The 17191-nt window shown below is 38.4% G+C and overlaps 1 protein-coding gene across 1 annotated transcript in view; it reads right to left on the reverse strand.

The window, feature by feature from the left end:
- The window catches only part of LOC149298935 (solute carrier family 22 member 15-like), a 71753-nt gene that overhangs the window by 40168 nt on the left and 14394 nt on the right, over window positions 1–17191 (reverse strand). Inside the window, exons 3-7 of the mRNA XM_089486786.1 lie at window positions 10271–10403; window positions 9382–9546; window positions 8342–8471; window positions 7979–8194; window positions 2765–2905 (exon numbers count right to left, since the gene is read on the reverse strand). Of these exons, the coding sequence (XP_089342912.1) occupies window positions 2765–2905; window positions 7979–8194; window positions 8342–8471; window positions 9382–9546; window positions 10271–10403 (785 nt within the window). The remainder of the gene's footprint in view (window positions 1–2764; window positions 2906–7978; window positions 8195–8341; window positions 8472–9381; window positions 9547–10270; window positions 10404–17191) is intronic.

The following is a 17191-nucleotide window of genomic DNA, read 5'->3' on the forward strand; positions in this document are numbered from 1 at the left end:
GACACTAAATTCTTAAAATTACCTTTTTTCTTCTTTTGAAGAAAGAAGCAACAATTCACAATGCATGTTATGTGTTTAAAACTGCTTTCTGATTGATTGGCACTCAATGCTTGCAGACACTGCTCCAGGCACCATCAGGAGCTTACTGCTTCTAGAATGAGTGGTCATGTTTTGACCTAGATCGACAGAAGGGATTTTATCTAGATCCCATCTATAAATGTGTCTTTCAAAAGGTGCTCAGGATACACCTCCTCCGCCACTGCTAACTGGACTAGCTGGAAGTAGTGGAGGTAGGCAAGAGGTCTGTGTTTGTATATATAAAACATACAAAATAATGGAATAATGACTACTGCCGGAAAACAGAGACCTATAAAATGTTTTACAAAGTACTACAAATATATTACATAGATTGATTGGGTACATCAGAAAAAGAAGAAATCTCTATATATAAAAAGCCATCTCCTCATGTTGTGTCTCCCAGACATACAGTGGCAATCAGCACAGTGATTGATTGCAAACCACAATCTAAATATGTGCTTCCTTGGTTGGACACCTAACGTCAATTTAATGATGGCCACATCGGCTTTTGCTTATATATTTGTTAACATATGTTGTTTGGTATCTTTTCCCTTTAAATTCTATATTGCTTGTATCCACCCATTCTTAAAACACACACTTGTTCCTACTAACAACTCTCACCTCATTTTTTTCAATGCCTGTCTATACTCTTCAGGATTTAATTTACAATCCTGCGTCTCACTTACAAAGCTCTTCAGAACAGTTAACTTACCTCGGGGGCGTACCTAGAGTATTTGGCACCTGGGGCGGATCCTGTATGTGTCACCCCCCCCCCCGAAACACTTTAAAACTGCATAGCTTCTATCGTTATTTACTGGCGCAGACATTGAAGGTGGTACAGCATTACTGTTATCATTATATACTGAGGCAGACATTGACAGTGGTACAGCATAACACCTTCCACTATATACTGAGGCAGACATTGACGGTGGTACAGCATAATCCCTATCACTATACATTGAGACAGACACTGATAATAGTGCAGCATAACTCCTATCACTATATACTAAGCCAAACATTGATATGGTGTAGGCCTACCACTTCATTGTCTGGCTTAGGGATGCACCAAAACGAAAATTCTGGACTGAAACCGAACATCCAGCATTTACCTGTCCGAAACCAAATATGACCCCCCACCATAAAAAAAAATCTCACACTTTTATTTAAAGTAAGTAACACAGCAAAATATATATATATATATATATATATATATATATATAATTGTTAACAGCAATCACACTACTATCATGCCCAGGCATGCCCAGATTCCAGCATGTACTAGCTGACTTGGCATGATAGAAGTGTGATTGCTGTTAGCAATTATATATATATATTGTTGTTATTATTGTTCACTGGAGGCATAGAATCAGACATACAAATCCCGTATTTGCAGGTATACAATAATAATTTATGGAAACATAGCAAGAGATAAAACTACAGGCATATAGTTGCACAACCCAAAGCCAGCCCCGGCGTCCACAATGCCCACATAGAACCTGACCAGCACTAATTCACACTTTCATTCACATAATTAATTCACACAATCATTTATTCTCTCTCATTCACACAAATTTACACATTCGTTAATGCATTCTCACAAACTGATTAATTATCTCCCTCATTCAGACAACTCATCCACACATTAATTCATTCTCTCACTCATTCTCACTATCTACCTTTCCCCCTTTTCTACCCCTTCTCACTATCTACCCCCCTCTCCCTCCCTTCTCACTATCTACCTCTCCCTCCCTTCTCACTATCTACCCCCCTCTCCCTCCCTTCTCACTATCTACCTCTCCCTCCCTTCTCACTATCTACCTACCCCTTCTCACTATCTACCTACCCCTTCTCACTATCTACCCCCCCTCCCCCTTTGTAATTAAAGTTTTTTTACTTACCACCCTGCAGTGGGAGCACGACGCCTCCGTTTTCCTGCTCTGCCGCTGCTTCCTGCTGGGCCGCTGCGCTGCTTCACTGCTGAGCGCCGAAATATGACATCATATTTCGGTGCTCAACATGACATGCCGGCACCGCGACGGAGTTAGAGGCCTGGCGAAGGAGACTGAGGTTTACTCCTCCGTGTAAAAAAAAAAATAAAAAGACGATGCTGCCGGGGATCCGGACATGTGGTCACCCTAGCCCGTGGCACCCCCCTGACGATCGGCACCCGGGGCGGACCGCCCCCCGCCAGGTACGCTACTGACTTACCTACATCTCATTTATCTCCAAATACACATCTACCTGGTCCATCCGTTCATCAGATGATCTTTGTCGTGTCCAGACTTCCAAAAGATAAGGGCAGAGAATGCCCTACGCCTGCTTATCACACTCTTCACAACTTTCTGGTCCTTCTTAAATCTCTTAAAACCCACTTCTTTAGGGAAGCCTACCAACTTACAGGTTAACCTTTCCAAGCCTTACTTTTGTTGTTGTGAGTCCATATTGTTATGTGACACTCTACTTGTCAGGTCCTGTTTACCTGTTGTACAGCACTGCAGAATATGATGACGCTATATAAATCAAAAAGTAATATTACTAGTTCTTGCAGAACGTGCATACAAGTTTAAGATTGCTTCTTCGGTGCATTCTATATTGTACCTCATAAATTTATTGAGCCGCAACACATTGTTATAACACTTTTGGTACCCAAGGTGTTTAAATCTTTCATAGTATTCAAAAGACTTACCATTTCTTTTCAATAAAGAACAGGCACAGGGGGAAAGCTGGAACTTCCACAAGGCCATAAAGTGCCACATTCAAATAAAGATTGCCTTTTAACTCCCCTGCATTTAAGGTCAGGCCATAATAAACCAGACTGCAGACATACCTGAAAGAATTATATTTTTGAATGAGTACGGAATTTGTCCTAAAAATATAATTGAAAGAATAACTTCAGCAGTAAACAAAGAACTATGAGCTAGGATTACATAGAACGGTATTCAATATGCTATGATTAAACTGCAAAAGGATAATTACCAAATCATTGTATGTCTAAGGAGACTTTTTAGTACTTTTTTTAACTATAAATACAGCCTAATTTGCTACACATGTAACACTATAACTTCTGCAAATATTTTTAGACCAGAGGTTTCAAACTTCAAGCCTTAAGGGCCATAATCCAGCCAGGATTTTAGGATATCCTGTTTTAAATTCCATGATTACAACTGGTTTATGCTTGCGTTGAAAGTAAAGAATAACCAAAATCCTCGCCCGTTTGCAGCCCTTGAGGCCTGGAGTTCAACACCCCTATTTTAGACCGGGGTTAATTAGCTGGGAGCCAACTCATTTTATACAGTGGAACAGAGGTTGATTAGCTTTGGGTACATTTGTTTAAATTACATGACAGATTATAATTGAATTGCATTTCTATAGGACGATTAGGAATACACCAGAGATAATCAACCAGTTGAAGACTAAAGTACATTTTTACTAATCTATAAACATCTTTCACAATAATACATTTGCTATTAAATTTAAATTGGATAATAAAAATGGACTCAACTATGAGAACAAGGCCAAGGTCAAACACAACTAATTATTAATGCAGGTGATTTGGACAATCATTACTATCGGATTCATAATTAGATGCAGCAGATCCAATGCAATAGATTCCAGCAACATTGGACATTGCCATAAAGAATCAGCTCAGTGTAGTGGTTTGAGCAGGGAAAGTTACCCAAAATATCACATGACAATTTCAGCCTTAAAAATTAGATAAAACTACATTTCCTCAATGCTAAACTCCATAACTGTATACATCACTCTATAGGTTGTTCAAAGAATTTATTTTTTTTGCCATGGGACTTCTATCAGCAAGTTCTACTAAATCCTACATTTCAGCACTTCATGTAACAAGAATACTAGATTTACATGACTGATGTTGAAATGATGTGTATGGATATATTTTCCTCCTATTCTCCCTTCTTCCTCTCCTCCCCTCTTACTTGCAACTCTCTACACAAACCTATGTGGCAGCTCCCACCCTCCCACACACACCAACATCCAGCAGCCCCCTTCACCCATGTGCTGAAAAGCAACAATTGATTTCAATGGGAGAGATTTTTTGCAGCTAATGTTTGTGAAACTAGTGGAGCACGGGGTGGTGCTTCTTCTAAAGCAAAGTGGCTTTATTTATTTTAAGGAAATGGACATTAAATTACTTACAAAGTATTCTTATATGTATACCTCATTGGTGAGGCTGCATCAGACTCTAGAATGTATATTTTACATGCAATCTACAATGCTAAGCAAGCCCATCATATGCAACGACTACTGGGCTTCTCATACCCCTAGACAGTATCACCGTGATCTTCTACCATGGAAAAACATATGTTAGCCACCATGTTTCTCCTCCAAGAAAGACCAAGTTGGCCATCTATATTTCTAATAGCAAGTTTAGAGTTTCTGCTTGCTTCAACTCACATTAATGAATTTAACTGTTGGGGTCTCATGCCATTATTTCTATCCCCACTATTTTTCTGTTGTATCTAGATCATTGTTTCATATTAGCTACTTTTGGCAGTCAATGTGTTAAGGAAAGCTTATTAAGAAAACATCTTTGTGGAATAACGAAAAGCTTCCTAAACAGATTCAACCCATCTTCATTTGTGTCAGTGTCTTGGGAACTACTAATATATTCTACTGATTATATAACAACTGTTCTTTTACTGCGTATTTCCTTATTTCTGAAGCAGCTTGACAATTTTCTCTACTGACAAAATTATTCAAATTCCTCCAAATTTCTAAATGGCCTTTGTTATTGTTATAGTTGAACAGATTTCTTTAGTGCTCGCAAGATATTCCGAGCAAGGATTGCTCAAAAGGTATTAAGATTAAAGACTTCTGTTTCCAGGTTAAATGCAAACATGTTGGCTGCATCTTAAATCAAGCTACTCTTCAGAGATATATCTTGTCATTATAAATTATACAATCCGGAGAATTCACTAGACAGTGCATATAGTTGGTCTAGGTTCCTTGCCAATGTAATTGCCAAAGTAATGAGTGCTTTGATGAAGAACCGTTTGAAAGAAAACGTCTAGTGACAGCTCAGATGGAGGCCTTCATTCCACACTTCTCTGTATTATTGTCCCTGCTGCCCTAATACGCAAACACACTGATCTGCCACATTTGATCTCTGAAAAGGAATTCAAACCACTTTTGTTTTTACTTGTACACAAGCTTGGGTTTAGTCCTTTATTACCAGTAATTTTAGAAGATATCTTATTCTTTCTGGATTTAAAGATCTGCTCAAATGTTTATTAATAATCCACTTCTCAGTCCTTATGCTGTAAAACCCTACAATTCTAAAACTATTTATGGGATTATTCTCCAGTTGGATTATTTACTTCAAACTGGCTCTTTTGGGTGCCCTGGATGTTTGGATTTTGGAGATAAGGAATAGATTACAGAGCATAGGGGCACTGTGTACTAATTATACCTGCATTTATTGGTCCTGAACATCCCACTTCTAAAATTAATGTGGATCTGTAACATTCCCATACAGTAACATTTTGCAGAATTGGTCATTAACCCCTTGATGACAATTGCCGGTCCGGACACGTCACGGAAAAACATGTCGTTAATGACAAATGATGTGCCAGGACCGTCATTTGTTAAAACGGGTAAAAAAAAAATAAAATCGATCCGTGATCGATTTTTTTACCCAAACGGCGTTGCTGTAATGCCTCGACCTCGAGGCATTCAGCAACGCCATGATCGGAATCAGGGGCCATGTCTGGCCCCTCCCCGGGGCGTCAACATCCGCCATACAATGTATGGCGGCGGACCCCGTTTTAAAAGATCACCTCCTAGACTTAAATGGTGTCGCTGGAATGCCTCGATCAGGAGGCATCCAGCGACACCAAACACTTACCTCTTGATGGACTGTGACCACTCCAGAGAGCGGTCACAGCCGCAGCTGCCGTGATCTTCGCCATCAGCAAGATGGCGGCGGCCCGGGAAAAAAAAATAATAAAGATGAAAAGGTTCGCTAGATGGTCTCCAGACCCTCTAGAGAACTCTGGCTCCACTTGCAGGTTGAATACAGGTACTGCATTCAACCATGCAAGTCAATGGAGCCCAGCTTTCTAATCACAGTGTGATTAGAAAAAATAAATTAAAAATAAAATTAATAATAATTAGAAAAAAAATAGTAAAAAACCAGTAAAATGTAAAAATAATTTCCCTCTGGGGAACCTTCAAGTTGAAAAAAAATGTTAAAAATGTTTTAAAAAAGGCAAAAAAAATTAAAATATATATATAAATCCTAAAATTAGCACATTAGCTTAAAACAATTCTCGCATGGAAAGAGTTAAAATACTGGCATATTAAATGCCCATGGGGTGTCTACTTTAAAAAAATGTATGATTTGATGGGGTAAATGGAATTGGCCGGATTCAACAATGTCCCAATTAACACGGGGGGGAAGGATGGCCACACATCTAATTTCCAATTATAAAAATGCACACGTACCAAATGTGGCCTTTTAGTTCCCCCCAAAAATGACAAACCCATGCATGTGGGGTATCACTGTACTCAGGAGATGTTGCTGAACACATATTGGGGTGTCGTGTGACAGCGGCATATACCAGGAGCTGTAAATTCATACATAAAGTAGGTGTGTGTGGGAAAAATACACACACAAAAATACTACTGCAAACTTTGAAAAAATGCTGGTGGTAAAATGTGTGCATGCAAAGAGTTAAAATACCAGCATTTAAAATACCCTATGGTGTCTAGTTTTCAAAAATATATGGTTTTGTTGGACACACTGAAATGGCCCGGCTCAAAGATGTACCAAATAGGGCATGGGCAGTGGATCCCCAAATGCCAAAGTTCAACATTGAAAAATGTGCATGCCCCAAATGTGGCCCTTTTACCCCCAAACAGCCAGGCAATATCATTCATGTGGGGTATCACCGCGCTCAGGAGATGTTGCTGAACACATATTGGGGTGTTTTGTGATAGTGACATATACGAGAACTTTTTAATTCATACCTGAAGTAAAATGTGTGTGACAAAACAAATGCAAAAAAATGACTACCAAAGTTTGACAAAGACTGGTGGTAGATATGGTGCATGGAAAGAGTTAAACTACTAGCATTTGAAATACCCTGGGGTGTCTAGTTTTCAAAAATATATGACTTGATGGGGTAAATTGCATTGGCCAGCTTCAAAGATACCCGAAATGGCACATGGGGGGAAGAATTACCAGATTTGGAAGAAATGGCTTTGAAATAGCAAAATGCTACCTGTACTTTTTGCCCCATAATGTGTAAAAAAAAGCAAAAAAACATAAAAACATTGGGTATTTCTAAACTCAGGACAAATAGTAGAATCTATTTAGCAGGTTTTTTCATTATCTTTTATAGATGAGTAAAAGATTTTTCAACTAAAAGTTAGAAACAGTCATTTTTCACCATATTTTATACTTTTTTTAATAGTAAATAATATGATACAATCAAAACAATGTCATCTAAAGAAAGCCCTTCTTGTCCTGAAAAAAACAATATCTAATGTGTGTGGGTTCAGTAAACGGGAAAGAAGAAAATTACAACTAAACACGAGCAGCGCAGAAATGTTAAAACGGCCTTTGTCACGAAGGGTACAAAAAGTAAAATCAGCCTTTGTCACGAAGGGGTTAAAGCAGGTCGGCAGCATTCCCGTGTCTAGTGCATATGTGCATGTGCACAGGCATTAATCTGGGTTCCCAACGCTTTCTTTATAGCGGACCTGCCAGCTTCTCTAAAATAACCTTTTAAATATTTACAATTATACGGCCGACAATAAAAAAAAGTATAAATTTAGGCAGTTTTGATCAATAAATTTAATTAAACTTCTCTTTAAATGTCTTTTAAAAAATAATAAAAAAAGACCCTAAGATGTGTTACTTGAAACTTACCAGATATACATTAAGATAACTGTTCTCCATAGAAGTATTTGGTATTTAACCAAGTCAAACACACTGTGACCAGAAACACTTGTCCTTCCAGGTGCAATACACAGTTTTATGGATGTTCCTTCTTTCCCATTACCCTCTGCCAAATACTGGAGTACCTCCTCTGCTTTTGTTATATTGCCTTGGGAATATAGCCATCTTGGAGACTCGGGGAGCAAACTAATCAAATACAAAAATACAAAATACATTGAGTTTTGTTTAAGGTTAAGATATTCTTATTGTTATTTTAATCCTTGAACAATTTTGTTAAAAACAAAAGCAAAAACTTTTCACGGGAAAATAAAAAAAGATCACAATGAGACTTACAAAGACAGGAGAAAAAAGAAAAACCCTGGAGAATTAGCTGTAATTGCAAGTGTCCTCCAATTTCGGATGTAATAACCCAGCAAAGCATACACAGCTATACCAACAGCAAATGTGAGATTAGTTAACGAACCTAAAGTGGAAGAAACAGGAAATATGAAAATACAATTAACTGCAAATATTTGCAAAAATAAAGCAAATCCACTTAAAAAGAAATCTATTAACTTTTATGTGTCAACATGAACAATATTTATACTTGTTCAGTCATTACAACTGGCAACTTTTTAAACAAAGACACAGACTGTAAAAACATAAGATACTCTAGAAATATATCTCTAGAAAAATAATATAATAAAATCAGATGATCTAATTATTTAATGAGGGTGGGCCTTGTTTAATGTGTCTTTGAATTTGAAGGTTGGCTTTTACTGTAATAATAATGTTGTGTAATACTTAACATGCATTAGCAATGCAAGAACTATGCTGCAGATTGCAAACTCTTTGTCCCCACACTCACTGAAACCTATGAGAAAACCTCAAGATAGACTCATTCCTGAATCTCTGTAAAGTCAAAGAAGTCATTTTGTTTTGCTCATTCTTAAACATTAAATAAAAACAATTAGGTCAAAATCCCTTTGTGACGACGGACGTAATAGGACATCAAAAAATTCTGCCAGTTGATGTTGGGTGAGGTCTCCCCCATGCTAGTTCTGGCCAAAATGTATGGCCAGAAGTGCACAAGTTTGCTTGAAAACTACCTATTTTTATGAAACATATATGTTTATGTAGCAGTTTTAAGATCTGTGCACTCTATTGAAGTTAAAGTTGAAAATATTACAATTTGAAAACAAATACATGCACTTTTTAATATTTGCCCCATAACTGCCAAAATAAATGGAAATTATGGATGATGGATTTAGCGGGTCAGTACGCTAAAAGAAAGAAAGAAATGGCGGTTGAACAAGGATAGTGGAGAAATGTTGAAAATGTTGTTGCCCTTGTCCTGAAGGGGTATATTTAGCGCAGCACAGGAGTGTACCTACCTGTCAATGCCCAGTAGGATTTTCCAACATACTCTTGTGTTAGTACAAAAGACACCAAAGACATGCCCCCATTCATTATCCCAACAAATAAACGAGAAACTGCAAAAACCTCATAGCTAGGAGCTAGGGCTGTCATGTATCCAAAAACAGTATCAAAAAAGAGACCTACAGAAGAAGGGAATAGAAGAGTACAAAATGAATTTACTCAAATACAAAACAAGGGTATTACATTTTTTTTTTATTTATAAGCATACCTGAGAAATTCCTAGTGTAAGCTACTAGGAGTGCGGCTTTGTGAAGGGGCAGAGCAAGACACTATTGGGCTTTGGCTAGTCCCAAACAGCAGGGAGTGGGCATGGGCAAAAACCACTCTCCTACCCAAAGATTGACCCAGAAAGCCATGGAAGCAGGACTTTAGCAATAGAATCCCCAGGAATGTTCATGAGTGAAATGGGAATAACAGAGATGATTCAAAATAAATCTGACAGCAGCTCAATATGCTCTGTGTATTTACCAGCTCTTGGGAGCCCCCTGCTGGTGCACCTCCCCACCTATTTCCTGCCTTATTTCCCTGGTACCTAGCAGCTGTCGCAGGACAGCTACTCAGTTACCCATTTACCCATATTATTATTATTTATTGTTTTATATAGCGCCATCAAATTCCGTAGCGCTGTACAATTGTGCCTCTCACACCAGTGCTCCTGTCCAGACACCCCTGTACGTTACAGCTTGCAGTCCTGAAGAAATACTAAGGGTATATAATACAGTGATATAACTAAATGTATATTATTCATTTTACTTATTTCAAAGAAAGTCTGTTTTTGACTTTTAATTGTGCTTTTAATTGTTCTTTATCAAAGGAAACAGATTAAGATGCCATGATCCATACCTGCTAAATATACTGGCTTCCTTCCTAGTTTATCAGACAAGGATCCAAACAACATGTTTCCAATAAGAAGACCAGCAAAAAATAATGAAGATGCCAAATTAACTTTGTACGCGTCATCCTTGATCAAGTACCACTGTTAAAGTAAAAACATATATTTATAACACATGGAATCATATAAATTTTTATGGAAGATCATAAAAATCATGCATACCCACAGCCAACCCTATCAAAGAGCCACCTTGTGACCACATGTGAACTGCAGTGGATTCCCACTGATCGCAAAAGTCGGCATCACAAGTTTGAGAGTAACATGCCAAGAGGTAAAGGAATCATCACAAACACAGCGGAAAACAAAGACTGCAACTTAAAACAAGCCAGCAATAAGTGGTGATATTGACTATTGTTTTTTTGTTGCTTTATTAAATAACCTAGAATAATATAAAACATACTTAAAACTTTCAAGCTTTATAGCAGCCATTTCCACAGATGTTTCACAGACTCCAGTGATTTCCAGGGGAGTTGTCATGAACAATGGTGCTAAGGTCTAGACACATTGCTTATTCAGGCACCTGTGTTGTAGTTGAGGAAGGTACCCAGCACTTGTGAGAATATACCAAACTAAATATTCATGTAATAGTCATGTAGCCATATTTTGTTAATATATTGGGACAATTCTGAACTACAGGACAAGAACCTAATAAGTTTTGAAGTAGAGAATGGGGCACTTTGTTCAACCTATGTTTATGGAAAAGGGTTTGATAAGCCATAAAAGAAACTTTGCACAGTTGTAACATATCCTATCACATAGCCATGCCTAATCTACGAAGCAGAATGTATTAATACTGAAACATCTGTTGCATTTCCATTAATCATTTCCTTCACTCTACAGCTTCACACAAACACTGGAGAGTCTTGCAATAAAGTATCTTCCCACACCATCTGGAAAACTATTTACCAAACCCCTGCTGCACGTTATCCACATGGCAATGCTACATAGAACATTACTAAAAAGTATTTCAATCTTGATTAGATTCATACCTTGAAAGGAATTTTGGTATAGCTTTCTTTTTTCAAGAGAATGATGTGTACATATACATTTAAAGTTGAACAGAAAAGCAATTGATTGAAATGAGTTTATCTATGTGTTTGTGGACTGAAAAGATCACCTATCAAGTATAGTAATGTACAGACTTTAAGGAAAATTCACACTCATGCACAAATATAAACCTTACTCGTTAGGGGATCATACAAACTTATACACATATATAAACCTAAAAAACTCTTAAAAGGACCCCCTTGCAACACAACCCCTTGGGAAAAACGTAATCCCAAGCCCATCTTGAAAACGACTGTAGATCTTTAGGAGCTTGCATTAAAGAGAACTGTCACCATCACAGCTTTTAGTATAACTTATCCTTTATTAAAACTACCAATAGCCTATACATCTTATTTAGTCATTATTTGGAGATATTTAGTTTAAATGTTTACCAACATTTATATATAGAAATATATACTCAATAGGATAAAGTCAAGGATTAATTTAACTAACTCAACTTAACTGAACATGCATGTTTATGATGCTAAGACTGTTGCTTGCAATGGTATGAAAGACCATGTAACTTGAAAGGTTTAGGTGGAGGCATGCAAGTTCAAAGATCCCAAATTATACCTCACCCTAACCGAGTGCCATTTTTTGTGTGATGAGGGTTAAAATAAGAACTGCCTGCCCCTTAAGGATGAGGGTGTTAAACTATTTAAAAAGCCCTTAGTCCCCTTTCCATGCCACATGCCTACCTGTGGGATCCTTGTGGGGTCCCTACTTACCCCTCCCACCTCTAATGGCCCCATGTCCATTAAAGCACCTGGATGCCACCATGGTGCCAACCACTGGCACTCATAAAGCATATAAAACAGTGGGGGAAAAGATACTTACCTTTAAGAGCCCATCAAAAGGAAAAAAATGATGCCAAAAAATATTTATTGGATGTGAGAGAGCATGTACTGTGAAGCAGCAACCCACAGTGTTTGGAAGTTGCATTGCATCCTCCGCTGATTTGAATGGGTCCACTAGACTTTAATGGTGCCCATAGACAGGTACATTGTGATTTATTTTTTTTTATTGTGCCAACTCAACTTTGACTTGCTTTGAGAAATTGTAAACACTCACAGTTTAGTGAATAGTGGCAAGTACTCATCCACAAAACATACATGTAAGTATATATTTAGTTTAATATAAAGTAAACTAGTATCACAGTTGATGTTTTAATGCATATCAAATGTATAAAAAATTTACTACTTGTACTATTTGTAAAATGTATAAGGATAGGAACTTGTTTTCAAAACAATCACACTGTGCAAAAATGTATTAAAAGTTCTATATCTTTATTTATACCTTCGTGTCTCAGTCAGATAAACTTTAATTCTCCCAAGGCATCAACACCTTTTCAAAGCTAAACTTGGACTTAACATCTTCAATTTCCATTAACATTTTGAATGCTTAAAAAACTTCATCTGCGTCTTTAACGGAAAAGGAATTATTATCTTCCCTATACTCTTTGTTCCCCTGAAGAGGATTGATGTGAAGAAAAAAATAAACCAATCTCCTGAATCAAAGGAACCCTCATCACAGAAATCACACTCTTCCAAAGCTTCAGATTCCTTTACAATTTGTAGGGCTGTGCTGTCTTTCATGCCTTTGAACCTCTCTTACTTCTCATTAACTATAGCATGCAGCTCTATCTCTGCCCTTTAGTACATCCATTACAATATTTACACTTTGTTTTATCAGGAATAGATCATCCACATACAAAGACTGGGTTCTTGGGGGGTACCTATATTATGATTTTGGTACAGTAAAAGAGAATCAAGGATACTAGGAAGTACTTGAGCGGTTCAAAAATAAAACCACGGATAACAATTGACACAATAAGTCACAAAAAAGTATGTGAAAATAAACAAATGGTTTTATTGCTTTACTTTAATGGACACAGTATTAAAAAGAGCATTCTTCCTTACAGAACTGCTTAAGCTCACCCATATTCTGATTTTACTTTGATGTTCAGGGTCATTGTCCTGCTGCATCACACACCTTCTACTGAGCTTCAGCTAGCAGACAGCTACCCTGACACTATACCTTGATAAACTTGGAAATGTATTGTCCCCTCAATGATTGGCAAGCTATTCAATGTTTTGGATATGATAGAATCTTGAACAGAGATGTTAACCAGTTCCAATTACTCCTTCAAGCTTTCAGCTGTTATTCTAGTGTTCTTTTTTACCTCACTGGGTATTCTGCATTGTGCCCTTACAGTACAAATAATCTCCATTTATAAACTATTTCTCTCAGTGTGGACAGATGAATATCAGCAGATGCTTCTTAAGAATAGCAAACTCAAAATGAGTCAGTAGTTTTTTTCATAAGTCACAGCAGCCCTAAAACACAACTACAATCCTTTTAACATCGATTGGACTCCAGGTTTGCTAACTCCTGACTCCAATTAGCTTTTGTAACTTATAAAGTCCATATCATATTTCAAGATAAATGTATACATATATGCTGGTAATTCCAAAGGATTCACTAACTTTTTCTTGCAACTGTGTATATAGTATACACACACGCACATCTTTATTTTTTAAGTATCTTTACTTCATTGCAATCAATGCAGCGATTGATACTGGAGGGGTGTGAAATATAGTGTACAGCCAGCCATTGCAGATATAATATTTTGCCAAATTGCAACTCATCCAGAAGGATATGGCACAGCATAAGTGTGTCCTGAGTATAGATCTATTAAGGAAAACATTTTAAACATGACAATAAATATCAGATGCATAGTAGCCATAACATTCACTTTTATTTGGCTCTTAAACTCTTCAGTCTGGTTACATTTTACACAAATTTGGTTGGAGTTTAAACATGTGGAATTATCAACTGCTTCCTATTTAGTCTACACAGTCATACAAAGTAAAAAATGTCTGAAAATCTTTTTTTTCCTCAGCATATTATGATATCCATTTTTATATAGTTGAATACATGCTTTAGTCCTTAAGGTTGGAGAAAGAATTGATATTCAAATCAAGTTTTGTTATTTTCAGAATATGCATCCATTCATATATATTCATACGGTAGAGAATAAGGGGAAAAGTGTAACTTTGGATTTAAGAAGTACTGATATGAAACCACCCTGAACTATAAGGGTGCTCGGTAATTGCTTAGTCTTTACTATTTTGTACCTATCTCATGTATAAATAAACCTATATTAAATTTCCATATGTTATACTTTGTAGCTCAAGGACAAGTAATCTTAACAGCTTGTACCATGCTTGCCTTACATAAAAACTATTTAAAATTTGTCCCTTTGAGTGATAAAGAATTAGCTAAAGCTATTAAATCTCCACCCGCTGGGAATAACCCGAGCACTGACAATCCTGTACTATAAGGTGTTCAGGACATATTGAGCCCACACTTTCTTAGAGACTTTAACTCTATTCACTGGGAAATAAATTGCCACCCTGGGCACAAGAAGCTGAGATAACAGTTATCCTGAAACCTGGAAAGAATCTGGAGTCGTGTAGCCGCTACTGCCCAATCCTGCTCATAAATGTAGATGAGAAATTACTTAGTAATAGGCTTAGGGGGGGCTCGAGATAACACAAAGAAGCTGCTTAACCTGATTCGCCTTGCCAAAACAGAGAATATACCTACCATATTCCTCTCAACGGATGCCGAGAAGGCATTTCATAGAATGAACTGGCATTTTCTCTGTTCAGTGTAGGTGGATTCTTCATATCAGGCACCCGCAGCACAAATACACAGTAATGGCAGTGTTTCTAAACCGATCTCCCACTCAAATGGAAAGAGACAGGGGAGCCTCTTTTAAATGTGCTAATGAGCAATGTAGACATCCATGAGGTGGGATCATATCACAATAAATTGGCAGCCTTTGCAGATGACCTCCTCGTCGTGGTCACCCAGCCTCATATATATCAATATTTTGAAAGAGCTGAAGGTCTATAGCTCCTTATCAAACTTATAAACATGACAACATCTGAGGTCCTGAAAATTTCTATACCAGAGCCCATGGCCAAACACTTCAAATGTAATTCCTGTTCAAGTGGTGTAAATGGTGCCTTAAAAAATGAACGTTTTTCCCGAGACTACTCTATATCATCCAAATACTAATTACGCTTTTTAAAAAAAAAGATTTGAACAATAATTTAGGAGATTTTCATGGAATTTTAAAGACACCCAGATTGTGCCATCAATATCTTATCTGCCATAAGACACTTGGAGGACTGGGCCATCCAGATCTAGAAACATGCTAAAGGGCATCCCATCTAGATTCCCACAGCTAAATATTGTGTACCACTGGAACAAGGCCACATGATGGTGCCACCACTGGTGCCAGCACCAGCGGGATGTTTCCCATCCCACTATTACCCCTACACTAAGAGCTTGGAGAGGGACATCCAAATTGGAGGGGATTATTGTAAATTCCATCCCGCTTAATATCATTAACCCATAATAATGATTTTCAACCTGTGTTTAGGGAAATTCCACTTCCGAATTTGAATTTAGTATAGATTCACTAGGCACAAACACATTACTCAAATAAGCCGCTATTTAACTGGCAACCCTACTGTCAGGATTCCACCCTGCTAGCCTGGACCATGTGTAATTATATTGCTGTCATGTCCATCTGCTACCACTCTCCTCCCTCTGGAGTGCTCAGAATCAGATTACCAAGTACAGCTGAGCCTTATTACCTGAGCGAAGCCCTGCCTTTAAAAGACCTGCCCTGCCCTTCAGTCAGGGCCTTTGCATTAAAGTGTTTGGACTGCTCTGCTTTGGCCCTGTATCTGACCCTGTGTTGATTCTGCCGTCTGCCCTGCCATTGGGCATCCTGCCGTCTGCCCTGCCATTGGGCATCCTGCCGTCTGCCCTGCCAGTGGGCTTCCTGCCGTCTGCCCTGCCAGTGGGCTTCCTGCCATCTGCCCTGCCAGTGGGCTTCCTGCCGTCTGCCCTGCCAGTGGGCTTCCTACCGTCTGCCCTGCCAGTGGGCTTCCTGCCGTCTGCCCTGCCAGTGGGCTTCCTGCCGTCTGCCCTGCCAGTGGGCTTCCTGCCGTCTGCCCTGCCAGTGGGCTTCCTGCCGTCGGCCTTGCCAGTGGGCTTCCTGCCGTCCGCCCTGCCAGTGGGCATCCTCCCTAGAGACTTACTGCCTGTACTTGCTGTTCCTGTTACCTTCGTTAATACAGTACCTTTCAAAGTATTCTGCCTGTGCTGTGTTTCATTGCGCCTGTCTGTACCATCCTACTAGCCGTCATGCATCGTGGGGTACAGACAGAACCCCTTGTATCCCCTGCGACTGCACTCCTACCCGACCTGCTTACCAGGGTCATGACAACTACCAACACTTTACAGTGTCTAAGATGAAAGACAAGGCATGTCAGATACACTCACACCTTTCTAAAACTGTGCTCATCTACAGACACTCCAGGCAGACTTTTGTCAGCCATTCTCCATCAGCTAGTGAACACCAAACATCCACAAAAACGTTATTACATCCAGAGGTGGAAAAATATATTATATTCACTGATCAACAGTGGCACTTTGGTGAATTTGGTTAATTCAAGAGTACTTGTTTAAAATTCTAAATATATGCTACAGAGTGCCTACCACAATACACTAAATTTACCTGACTGGTGCCAGAGATGTAGTACTGCTAGAGATGACTTCCTCCACACTTGGTTGAGTCGCTCCAAGCTCCAGCCATTTTGTAAGCTTGTTATTACCAGTATCAGAGTGGTGGCGGATGCAGAGTTCCCTTCTGAGGGTCTAACTATTCTTATTCACAGAACTAGGCATGCATTAAACATGTACAAGCATTCACGATACACCTACTAAATGCTGCAAAAGTATTT

Source organism: Sceloporus occidentalis, unplaced genomic scaffold (assembly GCF_023333645.1).
Source record: "Sceloporus occidentalis isolate IW3139 unplaced genomic scaffold, rSceOcc1.0.p SCAF_30, whole genome shotgun sequence".
Classification (NCBI taxonomy): domain Eukaryota; kingdom Metazoa; phylum Chordata; class Lepidosauria; order Squamata; family Phrynosomatidae; genus Sceloporus; species Sceloporus occidentalis.